The sequence below is a fragment of the Pteronotus mesoamericanus genome, unplaced genomic scaffold (assembly GCF_021234165.1).
Source record: "Pteronotus mesoamericanus isolate MK-2021 breed Mesoamerican mustached bat unplaced genomic scaffold, CSHL_Meso_final scaffold_651, whole genome shotgun sequence".
Lineage (NCBI taxonomy): Eukaryota > Metazoa > Chordata > Mammalia > Chiroptera > Mormoopidae > Pteronotus > Pteronotus mesoamericanus.
Genome location: NW_026555325.1, coordinates 41,710,776 through 41,730,829, shown reverse-complemented (window position 1 = coordinate 41,730,829; position 20,054 = coordinate 41,710,776). Strand labels below are relative to the sequence as shown.

The 20,054-nt window shown below is 32.4% G+C and overlaps 1 protein-coding gene across 4 annotated transcripts in view; it reads left to right on the top strand.

The window, feature by feature from the left end:
* Positions 1–18,887, top strand: part of NCKAP1 (NCK associated protein 1) — a 97,982-nt gene extending 79,095 nt beyond the window's left edge. For 2 of the 4 annotated variants that reach the window (XM_054562457.1, XM_054562456.1), the window contains exons 25-32: positions 951–1,044; positions 6,695–6,777; positions 7,953–8,033; positions 11,374–11,467; positions 13,385–13,501; positions 14,098–14,207; positions 15,310–15,399; positions 16,291–18,887. In XM_054562457.1, the coding sequence (XP_054418432.1) occupies positions 951–1,044; positions 6,695–6,777; positions 7,953–8,033; positions 11,374–11,467; positions 13,385–13,501; positions 14,098–14,207; positions 15,310–15,399; positions 16,291–16,407 (786 nt within the window). In that variant the 3' untranslated portion in view covers positions 16,408–18,887. The remainder of the gene's footprint in view (positions 1–950; positions 1,045–6,694; positions 6,778–7,952; positions 8,034–11,373; positions 11,468–13,384; positions 13,502–14,097; positions 14,208–15,309; positions 15,400–16,290) is intronic. The other 2 variants (XM_054562459.1, XM_054562458.1) reach the window with 1 other exon arrangement.
* Positions 18,888–20,054: the final 1,167 nt, after the last annotated feature.

Genomic DNA, 20,054 nt, shown 5'->3' with positions numbered 1-20,054 from the left:
TAAAAATGTATAGTTTTTCATGCTGCCCTTAAAACACTTCTCATTAGCCTTTGGCTCATAACAAAACCATTATGGCACTTTAACAGTGTGCTTGCAATGTCTTTACACCCAGACCTGCAGAATTGAAATATGCAGGCATTAAGCCTGGATATGTATATTTAGAACTGCATGTGTCCAAATCCAGGCTTCATCCATGGGTATTTGAAATACATATACCCAGCCTTTCCAAATACATATATCTATTATTTTTCCCAGAATCAAATTAATTACATTTGTCTTAGTTATAATTTTAAACTATGTTACTTTTCTAGTGCTTCTTTTAAAAAAACCATTCTTTAATGAGTTACACTTTTCTTGAATAGTTTTCTTTCACTCTCTTCCCTTATTTATATCCCTTCCTTTTTTTAATTCTCTTTCCTTTCTCATTGGTTCCTGAAAAAGAAGGTAGATAGTTGACACTTCCATTTGATAATTTGTGTTAGAAAATACTGTTCTATTATAATCCACATGAAGGGGTACCATACCCAAACAAGTTATTCTTCTGATTGTATATCTCTAGCAGAACTCTAAGCTATCTTCAGCCAGCTTTAACTTCAGCAAGACTTTTTTGTTATTGAATTTATTGCTCTCTATTTCCACTTAAGTGTCTGCTTTTTATTATTGATGCTGCTCTGTGTATAAGGATAAGATACTCCTTTATCCTACTACTTATCTTTATTGCTTTTTTCCTGAACTCCTCTTCCTGAATTTGCAAACTGAGGAAAATATTTAGGCTAAGTAAATTTTAAGATTCCCTTATTAAAACAAAAGTATATAGCATAGAGCATCTGGATTTCATGAATTGTATTTCCTATATTCCAGGCTGTAGTTTCCAAGCATGCTCTTATCTCATTAACACAAGGAGGTCTGTGCCTGACCTAGGATTTTTCTTTTTCTTTTTTTCTTTTTAGAAACTTGTGGTGGAGAATGTTGATGTGCTAACACAAATGAGGACCAGCTTTGACAAACCAGACCAGATGGCTGCACTCTTTAAAAGATTATCATGTGGGTAACTTGTGATACTTTTGATAAGTATTAAGAAGACCAGAAGTGTTTAGCTTTGGTTCAAAATTTGTAAACATAAATATTGTAGTAAATTATGAGTAGTGCTCTAGCTTATAGAGAGAACTGACGTCATACTTCTTATTGATTCATTTAAAGGTCTTCCCAACATTAAAAAATTAGTGAAATTCCAAATAAAATTGTATTTGAGAAACCAGGTTTATTTTCCCAAATAAAAAATAATCCTTAAGGAATTTAAAGCCATTTTTGTTACATATTTTACTTTTGATATTTTTCTTTTAAATTTGTAAATGACAGTTTTACAAATCTGTCAAATTTTATAAAGCTGTAAAATGATTTAGAGGATCACTTTATTAGGCTATCTTTAAAAAAATAGAAACTTATTTTAATATACATTAGTATGAAATTATGCTACAATTTGCCTTGCAAACAGATCAGTGGTTGCCAGAACTATAAACAAAGCAATGAGGGAGTGTTGGGGGTTGATGAAACTGTTCCCCACAGTGGTAATGGTGATAATACAAATCTACACATGTTAATCTTTTTCCCTAGAGCTGTACACCAAAAGGGGAAAAAGGTTTGGCTTAACTGTATGATAGTTTGAAAAATGAAATTTAAAAAATGGAAAAGAAAAGAGTGACTTGGTAGCATTATAGGAAGGAGGAATGTGAAAAATATTTAGCAGGCAATTATTAAATATCTACCTGACCTCTTTGTTTATTGTTTTACTATATACTTATATTTTCTAGTCTTTTTTTGTTTATTCTTTACATTTTTTATATTTTTATGTTTCTTTTTTTTTTAATACTCATTTGACCACCCCACTAGCCTTAACCCTAGTCAATGTTCTACTAATAAATAGCATTTGATGATATCATCTGGTTAGAAGCAACTAAGCCAATGCACTGTTCAGTGCCTGTTTACTTTTATTTTAACTCTATTTGTGGAATTGAAACAAAACATAATTTGTTAAAATTACAAACAGAATTTGTAGGTTTTCAAAATAAAATTTATAATCCTTTATCTAGGTTCTGTTTACGTGAATTTTGTGTATAATAGTGGTGATTCATGACCTGTGGAATTGGCCAAAATCAAAAGATGAATTGTTGTCTTAATGGACGATATATATCATTTGTCTTTAAATAGAATTTATTAAATCTTTTTTTGTGATTTGAAAAAAATAATCTGCTCAAAAGTGGCTTATTTAGGGAACTAGAGAAAGCTAATCTTTCAGCTGAACCGTTTTTCAGAATGCTCTCTTTTGTCTCTGACCTCTCTCTACCTTTGTACTTCCTTCACCCCATATCCACAAGTTGATGTTCTTTAGAACAGTTTGATTTTCACAGTCAGCAAACACACTCTTTTAAATACCCTTAAAAGTAAAAAGCAATATTATTTATTAAAAGTAACTGACTTGGGAAGCAGTCTGGAATTAATTTTAAGTTTTAAGTTTTTTAACTATGTGACTTAAGCAAATTTAATAATGTCCCTTCTCCTTTTTGTTCTGACACTCTGTTCCTTGGGACTAGGTTTATTACTATACTGGTTCCCTTATTCCAGACTTACTTTCTAGTGTTCCTATAGTGATTTTTCTTTTTTAAAATTCACTCACTTTTTCCCTGACCTTGCCACCATCTACACACCTACAAGTTGCCTTGAAAGACCTTTATTTTAGCAATACTTTAGATGTTAGTATCACCTGAAACTGTTGCACTGGTAAAATTCTGAATTTGAAACTCCACTCTCAGACTGAAATCATGCCTTCCAGCTCTTCCACTCCTTCACGCCTATTAAAGGCTTGGTTCTAGCTCATGAAACTTTGATGTCTCTAGTTTTCTAATCAGCATCTTCCTGGCTCTACTTACTTAATCATTCTGGACTATAAAATTCGGTTAGCGATTTTAATTCTTTCTCATCTGCACTGTCATACTCTTGACTTTCTGCTACATTCATCATCCCAAATCAGTTTGGGGTCAATTTCCCTGACCTCAAAAGTGTTCTGCTCCTTGGAGGCCAGATACTGCTAGTGAAATGACACTTTTTACGTCTGTTATTAAATCTGCCTTATTCATCCTATTATTCTTCATACTGCTAAACTTTTTGACGAGCTTGTATTCATGGTTTTGTCTTCCCCATTCTCCACTTTCATTATACTGCAATATGACTAATTTCCCATTTGCAAATCTAATCCTCTTTCCTCTTATTCTGCTTGATTTCTCTGTTTCTCTCTTTTATTTTTCTCTATATTTATTTTTATTTTTTTAATTTGCCAGTACTTTCACCACTGCCTTTTTAAAAGTAATTTTTCTACAGTCCTTTTGGGAAAATGTATCCAGTTTTATTTATCAACGTGTCTTACGTAATCATCTTCAGCCTTGACTCTGTTGAGCTCCAGCTGTTTAACACCAAGTGCTAGTTTGACCAAGGGTTCTCAAAGTGTGGTTTGTTAACCAGAAGCAACAAGCAGCAGAATCACCTAGGAACTTGTTATGAATGTAAATGATAGCATCTCACCCCAGACATACTGCATCACTGCTGATTTGTACTAAAATTTGAGAAACATTCTTAGACATCTTCAGGTATATGGCCCATAGATATTTCACAACATCTCTGAAATGGGAAGGACCTTCCCCTCATGGGAGCTGTAAATGGGCAAGGAGAAAAAGCCTGATATTCTTTTATTACCTTTCTTGCCATCCACCTGGTGACTTGCACAAGAAAATTTAGGTAGCTTCCCTCATTCTTCCTATCATCACACTCCATATTTAATAGCTGTATCTTGCAGATCATAGTTTGTAAATAGGTGGGCCTTGTTTGGTCCTGTGCTGCATTAAATTGAGAAATATTGGTTATTTTTAAAATGGGATATTTTGCATAAAAATCCAAAACATCTGGCTTCCCTGCAAATAAACCTGGGCAGTATTTCCCCACATGGCAGTGATTAGCTTGGAACTAAGTTGCAGTTACTGCCCTTAGAATTTTTTCTCCAGTCTTTCGTACTCACTATTCTATCTTTTACCTTGCCTACCTCACTGTTTTATTACCTGCTGTAGTGTTTGCACTTTTAACTCCTACTTCATCCCACTCTTAAATCCCAAACCAATTCTGTGGTTCTTGTTTAAGGCTTTGTCATCGTTTTGTGAACTACAGTCAGGGCTTCTTAACATGCAGTCTTCCCTTTTTAACCTACCTCCAACATTTAGAGTCATATTTTTAAACATGATTCTCTTCATATTATTCTTTATATTTTTGAAAATCCCGAATAACCCACTTACTGCTTGAAGGATAGTCTAAATCTACTTAGCTTGGTGTTCAAAAACCATTATTTGGGTAAACTTCACATCCAACCCTTTTCCCTTCTGTCTCCCACTACCTTTCGCTTGCCTGGCCAAAGACCCACAAAGCCACTGCTCTAGTATTACCATATTTCGCTGTGTATCATGAGCACTTTTGTGCCCAATTTTTGAGAGAAAAATAAGGATGCATGTGTATATTAGTACTATACACATGCATAGTACTAATTCCATAGCTATGTAAATGTTATTAATTCTTTTATTTATGCTTATGCATTAAAAGTGTAACTCTAGAAAGCAATAATGATATCTGTATGCAAAATAATGCCCTGGAATATAATAATCGGTTTTGTTTCTAAATATAAGTAAATAAAAAATTGAATTAAAAAGTTAAAATGAAAGATTTTCTTTCCTGAAAAGTGTGCGCCAAAAGCATGGGTGCTCATTTTACATGGGAATATATTATATACACAGCCAAATACGGTAATTAGTTCTTTGGGATGGGTTGTATTAATCTGAGCTGCTAAAACAATACTGTAGACTGGATAGTTTATGAACAACATAATTTTATTTCTCACAGTTATGGAAGTCCAAGGTAATGGTGCTGACATGGTCAGGTGAGAGCCTTCCTCAGAGTTGTAGCTCTTTGAATTCTCACATGAGACAAGGGGCTAGGGCTCTCTCTCTGGAGCCTTTTATAAGGCACTGATTGAATTCATGTGAGCTCCTCCACAGCGGTTGAGCAACTTGCAACGGCCCCACCTCCTAAGACCATCAGCTTTGGGAGTTAGGATTTCAATATACGAATTTTGTGAGGACACAAATCTTCAGACCTGAATGTTAATGGAAATTATGGGGGATAAGGGAAAGATGCCAGTGGTCAAACATGTTTGGCACATAATCCATTAAACAATAAGGTCAACAGTATTTCTGTGAAATTTCTCAGAACTTTTAATGTGTCATTGCTTTACATATTGAAGAGGAGGTTATAGGATATAGTTTTTGCGTTGGAAGTTTTGCAGATGTATTTGATTAAATTCTGTGTAACAGCTCAGGAAAATATATGATTTCATACTATTATTTTCTTCCATTCCTTTTTCTGGGTTTGTTCTTTTGTTTTCTGGCCTGGAATACCCTTCTGCTTATGCCTAACTTGGATGACATTTTCTCAGATAAGTCTTTACTTTTACCCTCATCTCTTCTCTCCTTTTTTGGATAATAACAGTTTTCTAGCCTCATTACTTGAATAACCATTTCTTTGAACATCTTATTTTGGGTCTCAGCCACTCTCGTGAGTGTTAGATAAAAAGATTAATAACACAGGTTTCTGCTCATGTGGAATTGGTAACATATTTGTGCTGTACATCATTTTTTTAAACAGTGCTGTTTTTAATTCTCACCACATACTGATTTTTATTATGCCTTGTTTGTTATATTAAAATATGCTTATGGTAAAGTTTAAACAAACTATGTAGGAGTTAGAAAGTCAAACAGTTCTCGTCATTCCTACTCAAAGGTAACAACAGTTAACAGTTATCTATCTTTCTAGAAATTTGTTATGCGTATATTTTTCAAATGTGATATTTTCTTAGCTTTCTTGACAGTTCATTTAGACTGTTACTTAAGGTCTAGATGATTATTCTGTTTATATTTGTTCTTATTGCATAGTAGAATGCCTTGTATGTGTGCAGTAATTCAATAAATGTTTGTTGGCTTTTTCAAATAGGGAGGTATTGATTCTTCGAATCCTACTCTCCCTCGGTTTTGTTAACCAGGTTTTAATATTGAATATGTAGTAACAATTTTTAGAGTATTTCTTTGTAACCAAAATGTAAATGATCAGATTCATTCATGATCTTGAGCAATCTGGGCTTGTGAAAACTGCCTATGACCTCAGTAGTCATTTTTTGTTTCTGTACTCTAAAGACCTCAGCAACTTAAGAATTTAGCATCTCCTAGTTCTGGGGCCATTTGAGCATTTTCCTCATATGCACTCTGATCACTTTCCCCTTTCTCCCTCTAGTCTCTCTCTCTTTCCTCCCACCTATACTGTTTCTGAGATAGGATTACACAGGTAGCTACCTATATGGTTGTTTGAAGAGTCTGGTGAACCATCTAAACCATTTTTAAGAATACAAGTGTATTCCATTTGCAGTAAACTTTAGTATTCCGAATACCAACTTACAAAGCATTTGCCTCTGTAATCATTTGTTATAATCACATTGCTATTAGTTTTGCCTTTTATCATGGGAATTTTATAACTAAAGATTTTTCTCCAAGATTAAGAAAGAATCCAATTCATATTCTTTTCTTTTCTTCTTCCCTTCCTTCAAATTTAGCTGTTGACAGTGTCTTGAAGAGGATGACAATTATTGGTGTAATTTTATCCTTCCGCTCATTGGCACAAGAAGCACTTAGAGATGTAAGAAACCATTATAAGTACATATCCTATATCCAAAAATTATCTTCTAATTTCCCAGAAATTAAAAGTTACTCTTTAAATTTATAATTGACAGTGATATAATTAAAATTCAGTTTGCAGTTATTTAAAGTATGTAGAAATTAAAGGTACTTAAATGTAGGGTTTTTTTAGGATTTTATTAATTTATTGGGTTGGCCAAAATGTTTGTTTAGTTTTTTTCCCATAAAATAAAAGACATTTTTCATTTTCACCGATAGCTTTATTGATTTGGATATTTTGAGTATGTAGGCTGTCTTCCACGTTGATATAATGTTGATTGTCTCAATTATTGTCTTGATCTGATTGCTATCAACTTCAACTGGTCTACCCGACTATGGAGCATTGCCCAGTGAGAAATCTCCAGCATGAAACTTCACAAACCACTTTTGATGTGTTCGATTGGTCACAGCACCTTCTCCATACACTGCATAAATCTTTTTTTGCATTTCAGTTGCATTTTTACCTTTCTTGAAATAATAAAACATAATATGTCAAAAATATTGCATATTTTCTTCTATCTTCAATATCAGAATAGCTACACAAAAATTCACCAATTTTGATTTTTTAATGCACACTGATATAGCTGTCATAATATAGTCTAACAAAATTGTTTTTAATGAAGGTAAAGACAACTAAGCGCTACTAGAGCCATCTTAAAAACAACCCCAAAATATTGGGTTGGCCAGTTGAAGTTTTTGGCCAACCCAGTATTTTTAGAGAGGGGGGAACGGGAGGGAAAAAGAGAAGGAGCAAACAAGGCATGCACCCTGACTGGAGAATCAAACTGGTGACCTTATGGTTTGTGGGAAGATGCCCAGCCCACTGAGTTATACCAGTCAGGACCTTAAATGTATTTTTTTGTTTTGGTATTGAAATTCAGGAGCTATAACTTGCCTCACTATTGAGCTACTTTTTCAGCTTTACTCTCCATTAAAGCATTTACCCTTTGGCTATACTTGGTTTGGTATTGGGTATATACATTTCATTTCTGTGTATTTTTTAGTACTTTAGAAAATTATATAACAAAAGATAAAGGAAAATAATTTTTATGAAAAGTACTCGAATGGTAATATTTCATAAATTTAGAAGTTGCCATTTAAAAATAATGCTATGTTTTTATTTGTTGTCCTGCCTAGGTCTTGTCCTACCACATTCCTTTTCTTGTAAGTTCGATTGAAGATTTCAAGGATCACATTCCAAGGGAAACTGATATGAAGGTAATAAAAGTTTTATTTGGATTTTATAGTTTCTAAAATGAAAATTTTGTTACAAGTGAAATAAAATTTAATAAATCCTGAACTACTGTAAAGTTTGTATTTTAGTCTGATTAGTTAGCATGACTGTCTGAAAATGCATCTTTGAGAGAGCTCAGCACTAAAATACTATGCAGGCATTTTGAAAGTTAGTCTTCCTTGCTCACCTGTAACAGTGTAAAATGTGGTAGATACTGATTTTTTTTTTCCTTAAAATAGATATCTGTTTATATGTGGTCATAAGCACAGTGAGGAAGATAAGAGAGTAAAATAAGAGTTGTTTTAAATAGAGATAAATTCAGTCAATTTTTTAAATTGGTGTCACAAAATCTTATAAATGAATGTTAATTGTAAGCTATAAATTTTAAGTTTTTAATATCCTGATTTTTAATTAATAATAAGACAGAAGGTTCATAGCCATGAGTCCACAATTTTTTCTTGAAAAATTTATTGATCATGAAGTCCAGCCACTGATACCTGCAATGATTTACCAGTGGTGACACATCTAGTAAATGACATATCAGCTCATATCTATGCTTTTTAAGCTATTATGTTTCTTGAATAGTTATTTTCAGATTTGCATATTTTGAAAAGCACTGACAGAAGAAAAGTAATGTCTAAACTCTTATATGACACTCAAGTCTCTTCTTGAATTTAAGGCTTATCTATCACAGTTCTATCCTCCCTCTCTGTTCCCTTTCTTAATTCTATCCCTCTTTTTTTCATATGCATCCTATGAGATAACCAGATTTTTGTGCATTTTCACATCTTTGTCCTCTAATTTCATTCTACCGGAAAAACCTTGCTGTTTTCTCTTGTTGCCTTTTGAAATTCTGCTGCTTCTTTAAGGCCTGATGATTCAATTGTCATCTTCTAAGAAACCCAAACATTCCTTGATCCCCAAGTGATCATAAAGATATTTTTCTGAGTGTTATCAAAGAACTCATGTTTATCCATTGTAGAATTAAATACATTCTGTCCTGTGTTATAGTTGTGTTTTTCCTTTTAAATTTATACTTGATTGTAAATATCACAAAGGCTAAAACCTTGCTTTCTTTATTTTTCCCACAGTGCTTTGCACAGAATAAATATTGGAGATCAATAATTGTCTTAGTATTTTATGATTGGAAACTGTAGTAATAGTGTTAAATATTTTTTAAGTGGAAACACTATAGAAAGAAGTGAAGAAAACATTGAAGATGAATTTATTCTTGAGAATACACTGGTGTGCAGATCATGAGAATACTAATATTCTGAGCAACCATCCAGTTCCCTTAGGACTTGATGTAATTGTATTTAAATTCCAGCAAACTTTAAAAAAAAAATTACTATTTTTTAAAAAACCAAGCATATGTTTGTTAATAGTTTTTATTGAGATAAAAATTCACGTATAATAAAGTCTACTCATTTCAAATATACAATTCAATGGATCTTAGTATAGTCACAGAGTTGTGCAACTATTACCAATTTTAGAACATTTTCATCACCCTAAAAAGAAACCTAGCACTCACTAGCAGTCATTTTCCATTTCTTCCCATTCCCTAGCCCCAAGCAACCACTAATTTACTTTCTATCGGTTTGCCTATTCTTGACAGTTCATATAAATCACATAATATATAGTCTTCCGGTACTGGCTTCTTTCACTTTGCTTAATGCTTTCAAGGTTTATTCATTTAGCATGTATCAGTACATCATTTTTTTATTGCCAAGTAATAACTCCATTATCTGGCTATGTACCACATTGTATTTATCCATTTATTAATTGATGGGTATTTGTACTGTTTCACTTATGGGCCATTTTAAATAATGCTCCTAAGAATATTCATGTATAAGTGTGTGATACAGGCTTTCATTTCTCCTGGGTATATTCCAGGATTGGAATAGTTGGGTCATATGGAAACTGTGTGTAACCTTTTGAAAAACTACCAAATTGGTTTTAAACCGGCTGTAGCATTTTACTTTCCCACCAGCAGTGTATGGTGGTTTCAGTTTCTCTATATCCTCGTCAATACTTACCTCTCCTTAATTATAGCCATTCTGGTGTGTGTGAAATGCTATGTGTGTGAAATCTCATTGTTTTGATTTGCATTTTCCTGGTGGCAGTTATGTTGAACATCTTTTCATGTGCTATTGGCTATTTATATATCTTCTTTGGGGACATGTCTGTTCAAGTCCTTTTGTTGATTTTTCAAATTGGTTATTTGTCTTTTTACTTTTGAGATGTAAGAGTTCTGTATATATTTTGGACACAAGTCCATTAATGATTTGCAAACCTTTTCTGTTGGGGTTTTTTTTTTCCATCATAGTGTTTTCTGAAGCACAAAAGTTTTTAATTTTGATGAAGCACAGCTTATTTTTTTATTACTGCTTCTACTGAAGAAATCATTGCCTAATCCAAAGTCTTAAAGACTTATGCCTATATTTTGTTCTAAGAATTTTATAGTTTTAGCACCTAACGTTTAGGTCTATGATCCATTTCTAGTTAATTTTTGTGGGTAGAGTGAATAATGGGTCACAAACCAATGTTTGTATAGAACCTAATCCGTGACAATTTCCATTTAAGATATGCAGTTTTACGTCATACATATATATGTATATATATGTAAATATGTATACATATACATATGTGTATATGAAGTAAATGTATACACATATGTATGTATGAAGTAAATGTATATGTATATATTTATTTATTGGTTTTAATATCAGAGGTAACCAATTATGTAGGTAGTTTTAAACTGAGGGGTAAAGCAATCAGAATATCTTAAATGCTTGAAATCCATATGTGGTATCAAAAAATTTACTTTAGTCATTAGAAATTCCTTGATCAGATTTTAAATCAGTGCTCCCTAAAATTGTCATAAATAATTTACCACATTTAGAGATATGATATGATTAGGCCACTATAATTTTTCACTCAACAAGTATGGACATAAACATAGTCCAGTATTTCTGATTTATTTTTGTTCATTTATTCATATTTTATTGCTTGATATTTTACATTCATGCTACTAAGAAAAGTAACAACTTAATGATTCTGTTAAAATTTGTCACAGAAAGTATACAAGTTTTGATTGGCTAATGTAGAAAGTTATAACCAGCAGCATATCACAAAGTACTAAATCATCTGCTCATTGTAGCTTAGTTGTGCTGTAGGTCCTACCTCAGGAAAGTTTTCAGAATTCTCTAGTGTTCTAGTAGGCAGACTCTAATTTAAACAGTATATCTTTTCTGACTAAAGTGAGATTCCTCAGAAATTTGTTAGAATATTTCTTAGTCTGTAATTCTCATATTTTTTTCTCAGGTTGCAATGAATGTGTATGAGTTATCATCAGCTGCTGGATTACCTTGCGAGATTGACCCTGCCCTGGTCGTAGCTCTCTCTTCACAAAAGTCAGGTAATATATATTTTTAAGAGTTCAGAGAAAAAAGGAGGAACTACCAAAAAAGAAACTGAGAAGGAAGAACCAGTGACGGATACGAAAAACCAGGAAAGAGTAGTTTCCAGGAAAGCAGAAAGGGAATGATCAGCTATGTATAATTAATGAGTGATGCTGATAGGAGTAGTGTCAGTGGAGTTTCCAGGGCAAAATGCTGATTAGAAGGGGCTTAAGAAAGAATAGGAGAAAGGGATTTAGGATAAGTATAAACTTTCTCAAAGAATTTCACTATAAAAGAGAGCAAAGACGCAAAATTAGAATAGGTGGAGGCAGGAGTAAAATCAATAGAAAGATTTTTTGAGGTGGGAAAATAAATATTTATGCCTATATTTATTTGTATGCAATGGAGAGGGTCTAGATGATACCTAGGAAAGGATATCCTTTTTTAATTGGACTAAAGCTACTAACCATAAAGAGTCTGTGCATTATTAACATAATTCTAAACTAAAGATTCTAAGACCAGCCCTTTGAAATGTAGTATCCAGAATGCTCTAGGCATTTCTAGGTTTGTATACAAAGTAAATGACATTTCATCTGTTTCTGGTGTTAAAATGCCCTCACCTAGCCCTTTGCATCAGTTCTTTCTGGATTTAACATTGCTTTTTGTTTTGCCATTCATGCACTGTGTTAATTATAGTCACATGGATATTACCGCTGTTACTTCATTTGCTACAGCTATATTTTTTATAATCAGCCAAATTTTAAAAAACATTCTGGCTCTCTTTTTTATGTTTAATTATTAGTAATATGTGGCGGTAACTAGAAATTGCCAGGTACTAGGTGAGCCACAACTTTAGTTAACATTACAATAAATACTTTAGAAAGGGTTATATCTTAAAAAGCTTTAGGGCAATGCTAGTTTATTTTCATGTATAACAGGTTCCTTCTTGTCTTCTAAAATAGAGAGGTTGGAAATCTAGTCCACTTTCTTTTTTTTTTCCCCCAAGATTTTTATTTATTTTTAGAGATAGGGGAAGGGAAGGAGAAAAACAGGGAGAGAAACATCTGATTGAGGACCTGCTCTGCAACCCAGGCCACATTGATTGAGGACCTGGCCTGCAACCAAGGCATGTGCCCTGACTAGGAATCATACCAGTGACCTTTCGCTTTGTGGGATGATGCTCAACCAAGTGAGCCACGCCAGTCAAGGATACATACAGTCTGCTTTCTACATTTATATCTTTTAAGTAGTAAATTTTAAAGTACATTCATAACTATTTTAGTCAAAAAACATTAAGGGTTTCATGAGATAATAAATTTTCTAAACTCTAGTAAATAGTCTTCTTGAAAAATAATTTTATCATCAGTTTTCATAGGGAAATTTAGGATTCCAATTATCCTAATTACACTTTTTGCCCTGTATTCTTACAATTTAAAAGAAAAAGAAAAAGCCCTGGCTGGGTGTCTCCATTGGTTGGAACATCATCCTATTCTCCAAAAGGTTGCAGGTTTGCTCAAACCAGCCAGCATGTATATGGGAGACAACCAAATGATGTCCCATTCCCCCCTCTCTAAAAATCAATAAAAATATATCCTCAGGTGACGATTAAGAAAAAAAAAAAGAGTTCCTTGAAATATGCCTGAGGAATTAATACTAGCCTATAATAATGTATATTATTTGTATTTATTCTGTTTTTCTTGTAACAAAATTGTGATCAGTTCTGTAGAGGCTGAGTAGAATACCTTACACAAAAATTAAAAATTGCCTTTTATGGTTTAGATGATCAATTCTTAACTAATCTTGAGGAAATACCAAAGAGGCTGAGTAAAATACCTTATACAAAAATTAAAAATTGCTTTTTGGAGGGTTACATTATCAACTCTTAACTAATCTTGAAGAAATACCTTGGTTTTATTTTTTGTTTTTCCCCGTAGAAAACATAAGTCCAGAAGAAGAATATAAAATTGCCTGCCTCCTCATGGTATTTGTGGCTGTTTCTTTGCCAACGCTAGCCAGTAATGTGATGTCTCAGTATAGCCCTGCTATAGAAGGTAAGTAGTGGTTTAAAATTATTTTGGCAATGGAAAGTTATGAGTTTTGATATGGTAGGTACTTTTTAAGTAATTAATGTTCTTTTATAATAAAATACGGGTTAAGTTTTGTCACTTGCTATCTGTGTAACCTTGAATAGTCAATTTTTCTTTTTCAAGGCCCCAATTTCTTGATAGAGGAAATGTCTCTATGTGAGCTTATGGGTGCTTGAATGTATGTGCATCAGGGGGTGAGTAGTAAAGGAGTGTCCAACTCTTAAGATTATTTTAAGGTTGGGATAAGAAAATGTTTGTAATGTAGCTAAGCATTTCTTAAGTGTCTGAGGCATTGTAAAACTTATGTGGGATTTCCTTTACGGGCCTTTGAAAATTTGCGTGTTTAATACGGACATAGTAATTTGTTGCTTTCTTGTTACGCTCTTTTTAAAATCAATGGCCCTTATGAAAGTGAAAGGAGAGTAAGGCAGGTTATGACCAACCCAGCTTTTAATCACACCACTATTTAGGTAGATTGTGAAGTCATTCAAGATCTGCCTTCTGTGTCTTACTTGATATTTGGGGGTCACACAGAATAAACCCTATTGACACTTCCTCAGGGCATTGCAACAACATACATTGCTTGGCCAAAGCCATCAACCAGATCGCTGCAGCTTTGTTTACAATTCACAAAGGAAGCATTGAAGACCGTCTTAAGGAATTTCTGGCGGTATGTATAAATCAATAGCAAAACTCCTGGCATTTTATAAATAAAATTTAAAATAACTTTGAGAAGTAACAGTAAATTCTCTTAATTAATTAATTAATTAATTAATTAATTTGGGGGAAGGAACAGGTAAGGCAGGGCATTAAAATCTAGGAATAGTTAGTTTAGCATTTTTTCCTCTTTGACTTTTTTTTATTTTTTGAGCTCTGCAGTGTGACCTTTTTCCAAAGCTGATGTTTATAGTGCCCTAGAATTTTGTCTAGGGTTTAAAAGAGGAAAAAACAAAACAAAGGAAAATTGAGGCAAAGAGATGATGTTCCCTCTGAAAGGATATATTTTACTTATTTTCATTTATTTGGAAAAATACTTAATGGTAACAAACTCAAAAATAAGAATACTGCTTACTCCCAAAAGAGGATAGTTGTGCTAAATCTAGCTTCATGAAGTATGGCTCTAGTTTCTATATCTGTGTAGCTCGTTCTTTCTTTTATTAATGTACCTTTTCCATATTTTACCTAAAGAAAAGATGCATCATGGTATAATGAATAGTACAATATTTGCTTCTTTTCAGGTTTTATCCTGTTAGCTTTTTAGACAAGTTTATTTTTTTAAAAAATTAAAGCAATTATAGTACTAACTTGAGAGAGTGACTTCTGTTTGAAAGAAAAGTGTTAACATTAAAATTTTTTTTCATTTCCTATATTTCCTTTATTCAAGACTTAGTATTCTAATCTCAGTGTTCCTATTAATTCAAACTCAGTGTGACATTTTCTTCTTTTTGGGAACTAAGAAGTATAGTTAATACAGGTATTAGGAAGATAAAAATAAGTCATTTTCTAAAAGCAAGACTTGTCCTGAAAACAAAATCAGTTTTAAATACCAATCAGAATATTTACATTTATTTTTGTTCTGTTTATACCTTAATAACTCTCTAAATTATTGCTTGAATGTAAAGAATCTGAGTTTATCTTATTTGTAGTTTGTTTACTATATAAGCAGCCATATGATTGAAATGTGTTGTAAGGTGAAGCATACTGAAAATAAATGAGTAACTGGTGAACGTTTCATTAAAAAAACTTATTTAAAACGTATGTGTGCTTTTAAGCTTGCATCCTCCAGTCTACTGAAAATTGGCCAGGAGACAGATAAAACAACAACAAGAAATAGAGAATCTGTTTATTTACTGCTAGATATGGTAAGTCTAATTTTTATTTTTATTAACAACAAAGAAGTTCCACTCATTCCTCATAGTCTTTTCTTGGCATTTTATTGATTAAATAACAATAAGAGATGAGGCATTTTTTTGATCCGTTGTGCTCAGTCCACACACTTTCTAAAATTGCTGAAGAGAACAACAGTCACCCATATTTTACATTATAGTAATTACATCAGAAAACAACAGCAACAAAAAGCTTAGTATTACCTATAAGATATAGTTTTTCAACCAGTTGTGAAACACTTGGGCCTTATATTTTCCTAGTGTATTGGTTTCAGCTCTTCCAGTTTTGTCTAGTCTGATTCCATTCCACCCATCTAATATAATTTTCTGTAATTCTCTATACTGTGTTCCTTTTCTTCACTTAATGAACCTTCTACCATACAGCTCTTTCCTCACTTAAAATAATTTCCTTTACTTGCAAAGGCCTATGTGTATCTCAATGAGCCAACAGACCCCGTATCTCAAATCTATTTCCAGGTAGACTTCCCTGATTACTCTGGCCTATATTAATCTTTCTTCCCTTTTGAACTCCTCTAGAACTTAGAGCTTTTCACCACTTAATTATAGTTGGTCTTATGTCTAATTTGGCTTTTTAGCTTAGTCTTGGGCCCCCAGTCAGACTTGTATGGCCCAGATGTTAAATGTTTATATTTTATGTCTATATATTGTTGAAGGCAATGAAAGTACTCAGTTTTGTTCCTGTTGATTAACTGATTTATGAGTCATATACTGGCATATTTACCTTTCATATTTTAAAGTAAAAGGAAAATAATATGTCTTTTTAATAAGAATAACAGCAAATTATGGTTTATTAGTAAATGTTCTTACAATACATAATTTATTCTGATGCATTTTGGAATTTTCCAGATTGTGCAGGAATCCCCATTTCTAACAATGGATCTTTTGGAATCTTGTTTTCCTTATGTCTTGCTGAGAAATGCATACCATGCTGTCTACAAGCAAAGTGTTACATCTTCTGCATAAAATATCTACTTACTGAAGAAAAGCACGCATTTTTGTTGCCTCGGTTTTACCTGTAAACTGTGGAGCTATTTTACCTTAAGGCCTGAAAAACAGTTTTGTGGATTACAAATTTCTTTCATATGGCTGTATTTTCTGATCATTGGTTTCTTAATATCGTACTACAGTATACTTGGTTGATTTAGGTTGCACATTCACTGAATTCACAAAAATTATTCCTATAATTTTTAGAGTATTTGTTTGAAAAATATACATTATCTATGTTTTTGATATTTGATAATGAGAAAAACCTTCGCTTGTTTATTTCTGAAAACAGAACTGTATTTAGTGATTATTTTAGATAGTGACATAGCATTCATCTGTGTGTAAATTATTTCATATAGGAAAGAGTTCTGATCTGTACCTATGGTTCTTATTGAAAACAAAACTGGATGCGCATTTCTGTGATGTTATGAATACATTCCTACTTTATTTTGGAACATTTGCCAAATGAAATACTGTAACACTGTATAACATTAAAAATGTTAAAGGACTGCTTAACATTAGAAGCAGACTATGTCCCGAAATTCTGAAGCAACAACATATGTTGTTGCTTGTATAAAGCCTAGTGATAATTAATTTTTAGACTAACTTCCATGGTGCCCTATTGGCATTAGCACTACCATTGTACCCTGCTGTATAATAAACAATCTTAGACATTTATCAACTGTTGATACAAATGTTAGTCCCTAACCACTTTTTATATGTTTTCAATTTTTGAAATTCAAGTGTACCTGCCATAACATAAAATAAACACTAGACTGTATCACATTTTGAATCATTTCTTTAATTTGGGATCCTCAGAGATTTAATTTAATATGAAAGTTTCAAAGGGGGAAAAATGTGGACAACTGTAATAGCATAAACAATAAAAATAATAATATGACAGTTTTAGATTAAAATAGGCTTTAGTTTAGAAATATCTTAGAGGAAGCATTCGATACTTCCTCTACTATTACAAGGTTTGTTTAAATATTTTGAAAGACATTTCACTGGAAAAATATTAAAATTTGAAAATAAAATTACACATTTAAAAAAATTAAGAACTCAAAGGAAACTTGTGTGACATCAGCTTGCTAGTTGTATCTGTGACCAGATGGACAGAGTTACTTGAAAGAATGGGGGAAAAAAAGGAATGATCATGGAAGTAGTGAAAACGTTGCTGAGATTTTCTTCAGTAATGAATTGGAAGGATGTGAAGGGACCTCCGGTGGTTGACATGGAGGACAGATCAGCTCACTTTGTTTAAAAACTAACCAAGTGTGTGCTCTTTGGCATTGTAAAGACTTTCTCAACAGCTTTGTATCTGGTATATTGGAGCTCCTTTTGTTTACAGCTTCTTACGTATACACTGGTAGCTTGTGTTAAGATAAAGCTACTGTGAACTCAGTAATAATCTTTTTCTTTGTTCAGATACAGAGAGTAAAATGAAATTGAGATGCTACAAGATTATAATGCATTTATTTTGTATGTGACTTATCCAGTCTATATTTAAAGCAGGGAATAGTTTAAAATTTCTCAATGGTTCTGTGAGGATTTTTCAAAAGGGAAGGAATTTTTAAATGGAATAGTTTTAGACTTCATATCACCTAATTTCACAGTGAACAGTTGTAACGAAAATGCTGTTAGTTTTGAAATATTAGGATCCTACAATGGTAATTTGTCAATAATGATATCCTGACAGGTAAATTAGGTATTTGAGTATGTGCACTTTAAGTGGGGTAATATGTGGAAAGTTATAAGGATGTACATAAAATATTATTTACTGCTGTTCAAGCCAAGAAAAGATCCCTCTTTCATAGTCACATGAAGTGGTCTAGTCCCAATTTTTTTTCTCGAACACCCTGACTGACTGACTGTTGTATTATTTATTCTTTACAGAGTCATTCTAAACTCCCCGCTCCCACAAAAGGCAACAGTAACTTGGAAAATTAAATTGACAATACTATATTTAATATCTTGTTTTAACTTTTCTTATTCTAAACTTACACTAGAACATACTGTTTTTGTTGTTTTTCTCTACCATAATATGATCACAGTTTGTAGTTTGACTGTAATCTGTTTCACTCAGTAGTAAAAAAAAGGTCTTTGATGTTTTTTTAATGCCTCCATGTAAACCATAGCTAATTTAAGAATTTCATTTGGATGAACATAAAGGCCATTTCTTGTTTTTCATTATTACAAGTATCTTGTATCTATATCTTGATGAATGTGACCTATTAGCATAATTTCTCAAAAGTTAAGATTGCTAAATGGAAGGGTGTGCACACTTTAAATTTTGATACATATTATTAGAGTTCTCTCCAATAATATTATATATTTTATCAATCTTACCTCTGCAGTTGCGTGTATTAGTTCCTCCACTGTTGCCAGTGCATCTTTGTCTCTTCAAAAACTAAAACATAAATCTTGTTTTAATTTGCATATCTCTGCTTATTAGTGAGGTGGAATATTCTTTTACAGGTTTGTAGGTTTATTTTTATGTTTATAAATAATTACATAAATGTATATGTTATAGGTTTTTTGGGTTTTATTTCTTTAATGAAATTACTCATTTCATTCTTTTATTTTCAACGAGTGTTTTAAAGACTTTCTTTTAAAATACTAATCAAATACTTAATTTGCATATATAAAATGTTTTAATACATGTAGTTAGGACTGAAAACAACCCCATACAATTTTTAATAGTGATAAGACTTTTAAACAATGTAATTACTGTTACAACTAGTTTGATAACTAATTTTAATGGACTTTTAGAGGGGTAGGACATTATTTCCAAATCCAAGTTAAGCACAGCATTGATATAAAAAGGATACATAATTGTTAAAGAATAAAGAGATACTCAAATATGTGAACCTCAGAGATTGAAATTACACCAAGATTCTAATTCCTTTTTTCTAAAATTGTCTATTTAATAGATATATTATCAATGATAAAGCTAATTCAGAAAGATGCTGTTTGTGTGTTTAGATAACTGTTGTAAGAGACTATACCAATTTTAACCTCATTTCTCAAAGATGTTATTTTGAAAACTTGGCATTCTCTGATAAAAACAACTACCAAAGTCATAAGGCAAAAAAGTTTTAAGACTCCTTACATTTCATATTAATAGTCTGGTATACATAGTTTTCAAAAGAGAAAGAAAAGAGACTGAAAAGAAATCAGCATTTTTCTTCTAAATTGATTAAATTAATATTGATTTTTGTCTTTCAGTTAAATTATATCCTCTAAAGTTAATTGGTAAAAGGTCTTTATATTTTAAAGTGCTCGCTAACATTGTTACTATCATTCATTCCACCCTAGCCTTCATTTTATGGAAAGTTTTCTTATTTTATTTATAAAATACTTTGGAACAGGAAACTTGTGTGACATCAGCTTGCTAATTGTACTTGTGACCAGATGGACTTGAAAGAATGGGGAGGGGGGAGGAATGATCATGGAACTAGTGAAAATGTTGCTGAGATGTACTTTAGTAATGAAGGGGAAAGATGCGAAGGGACCGTCCGTTGGTGGTTGACATGGAGGGCAGAGCAGCTCACTTTGTTTAAAAACTAACCAGGTGTTTGCTCTTTGGCATTGTAAAGACTCTCAACAGCTTTGTATCTGGTATA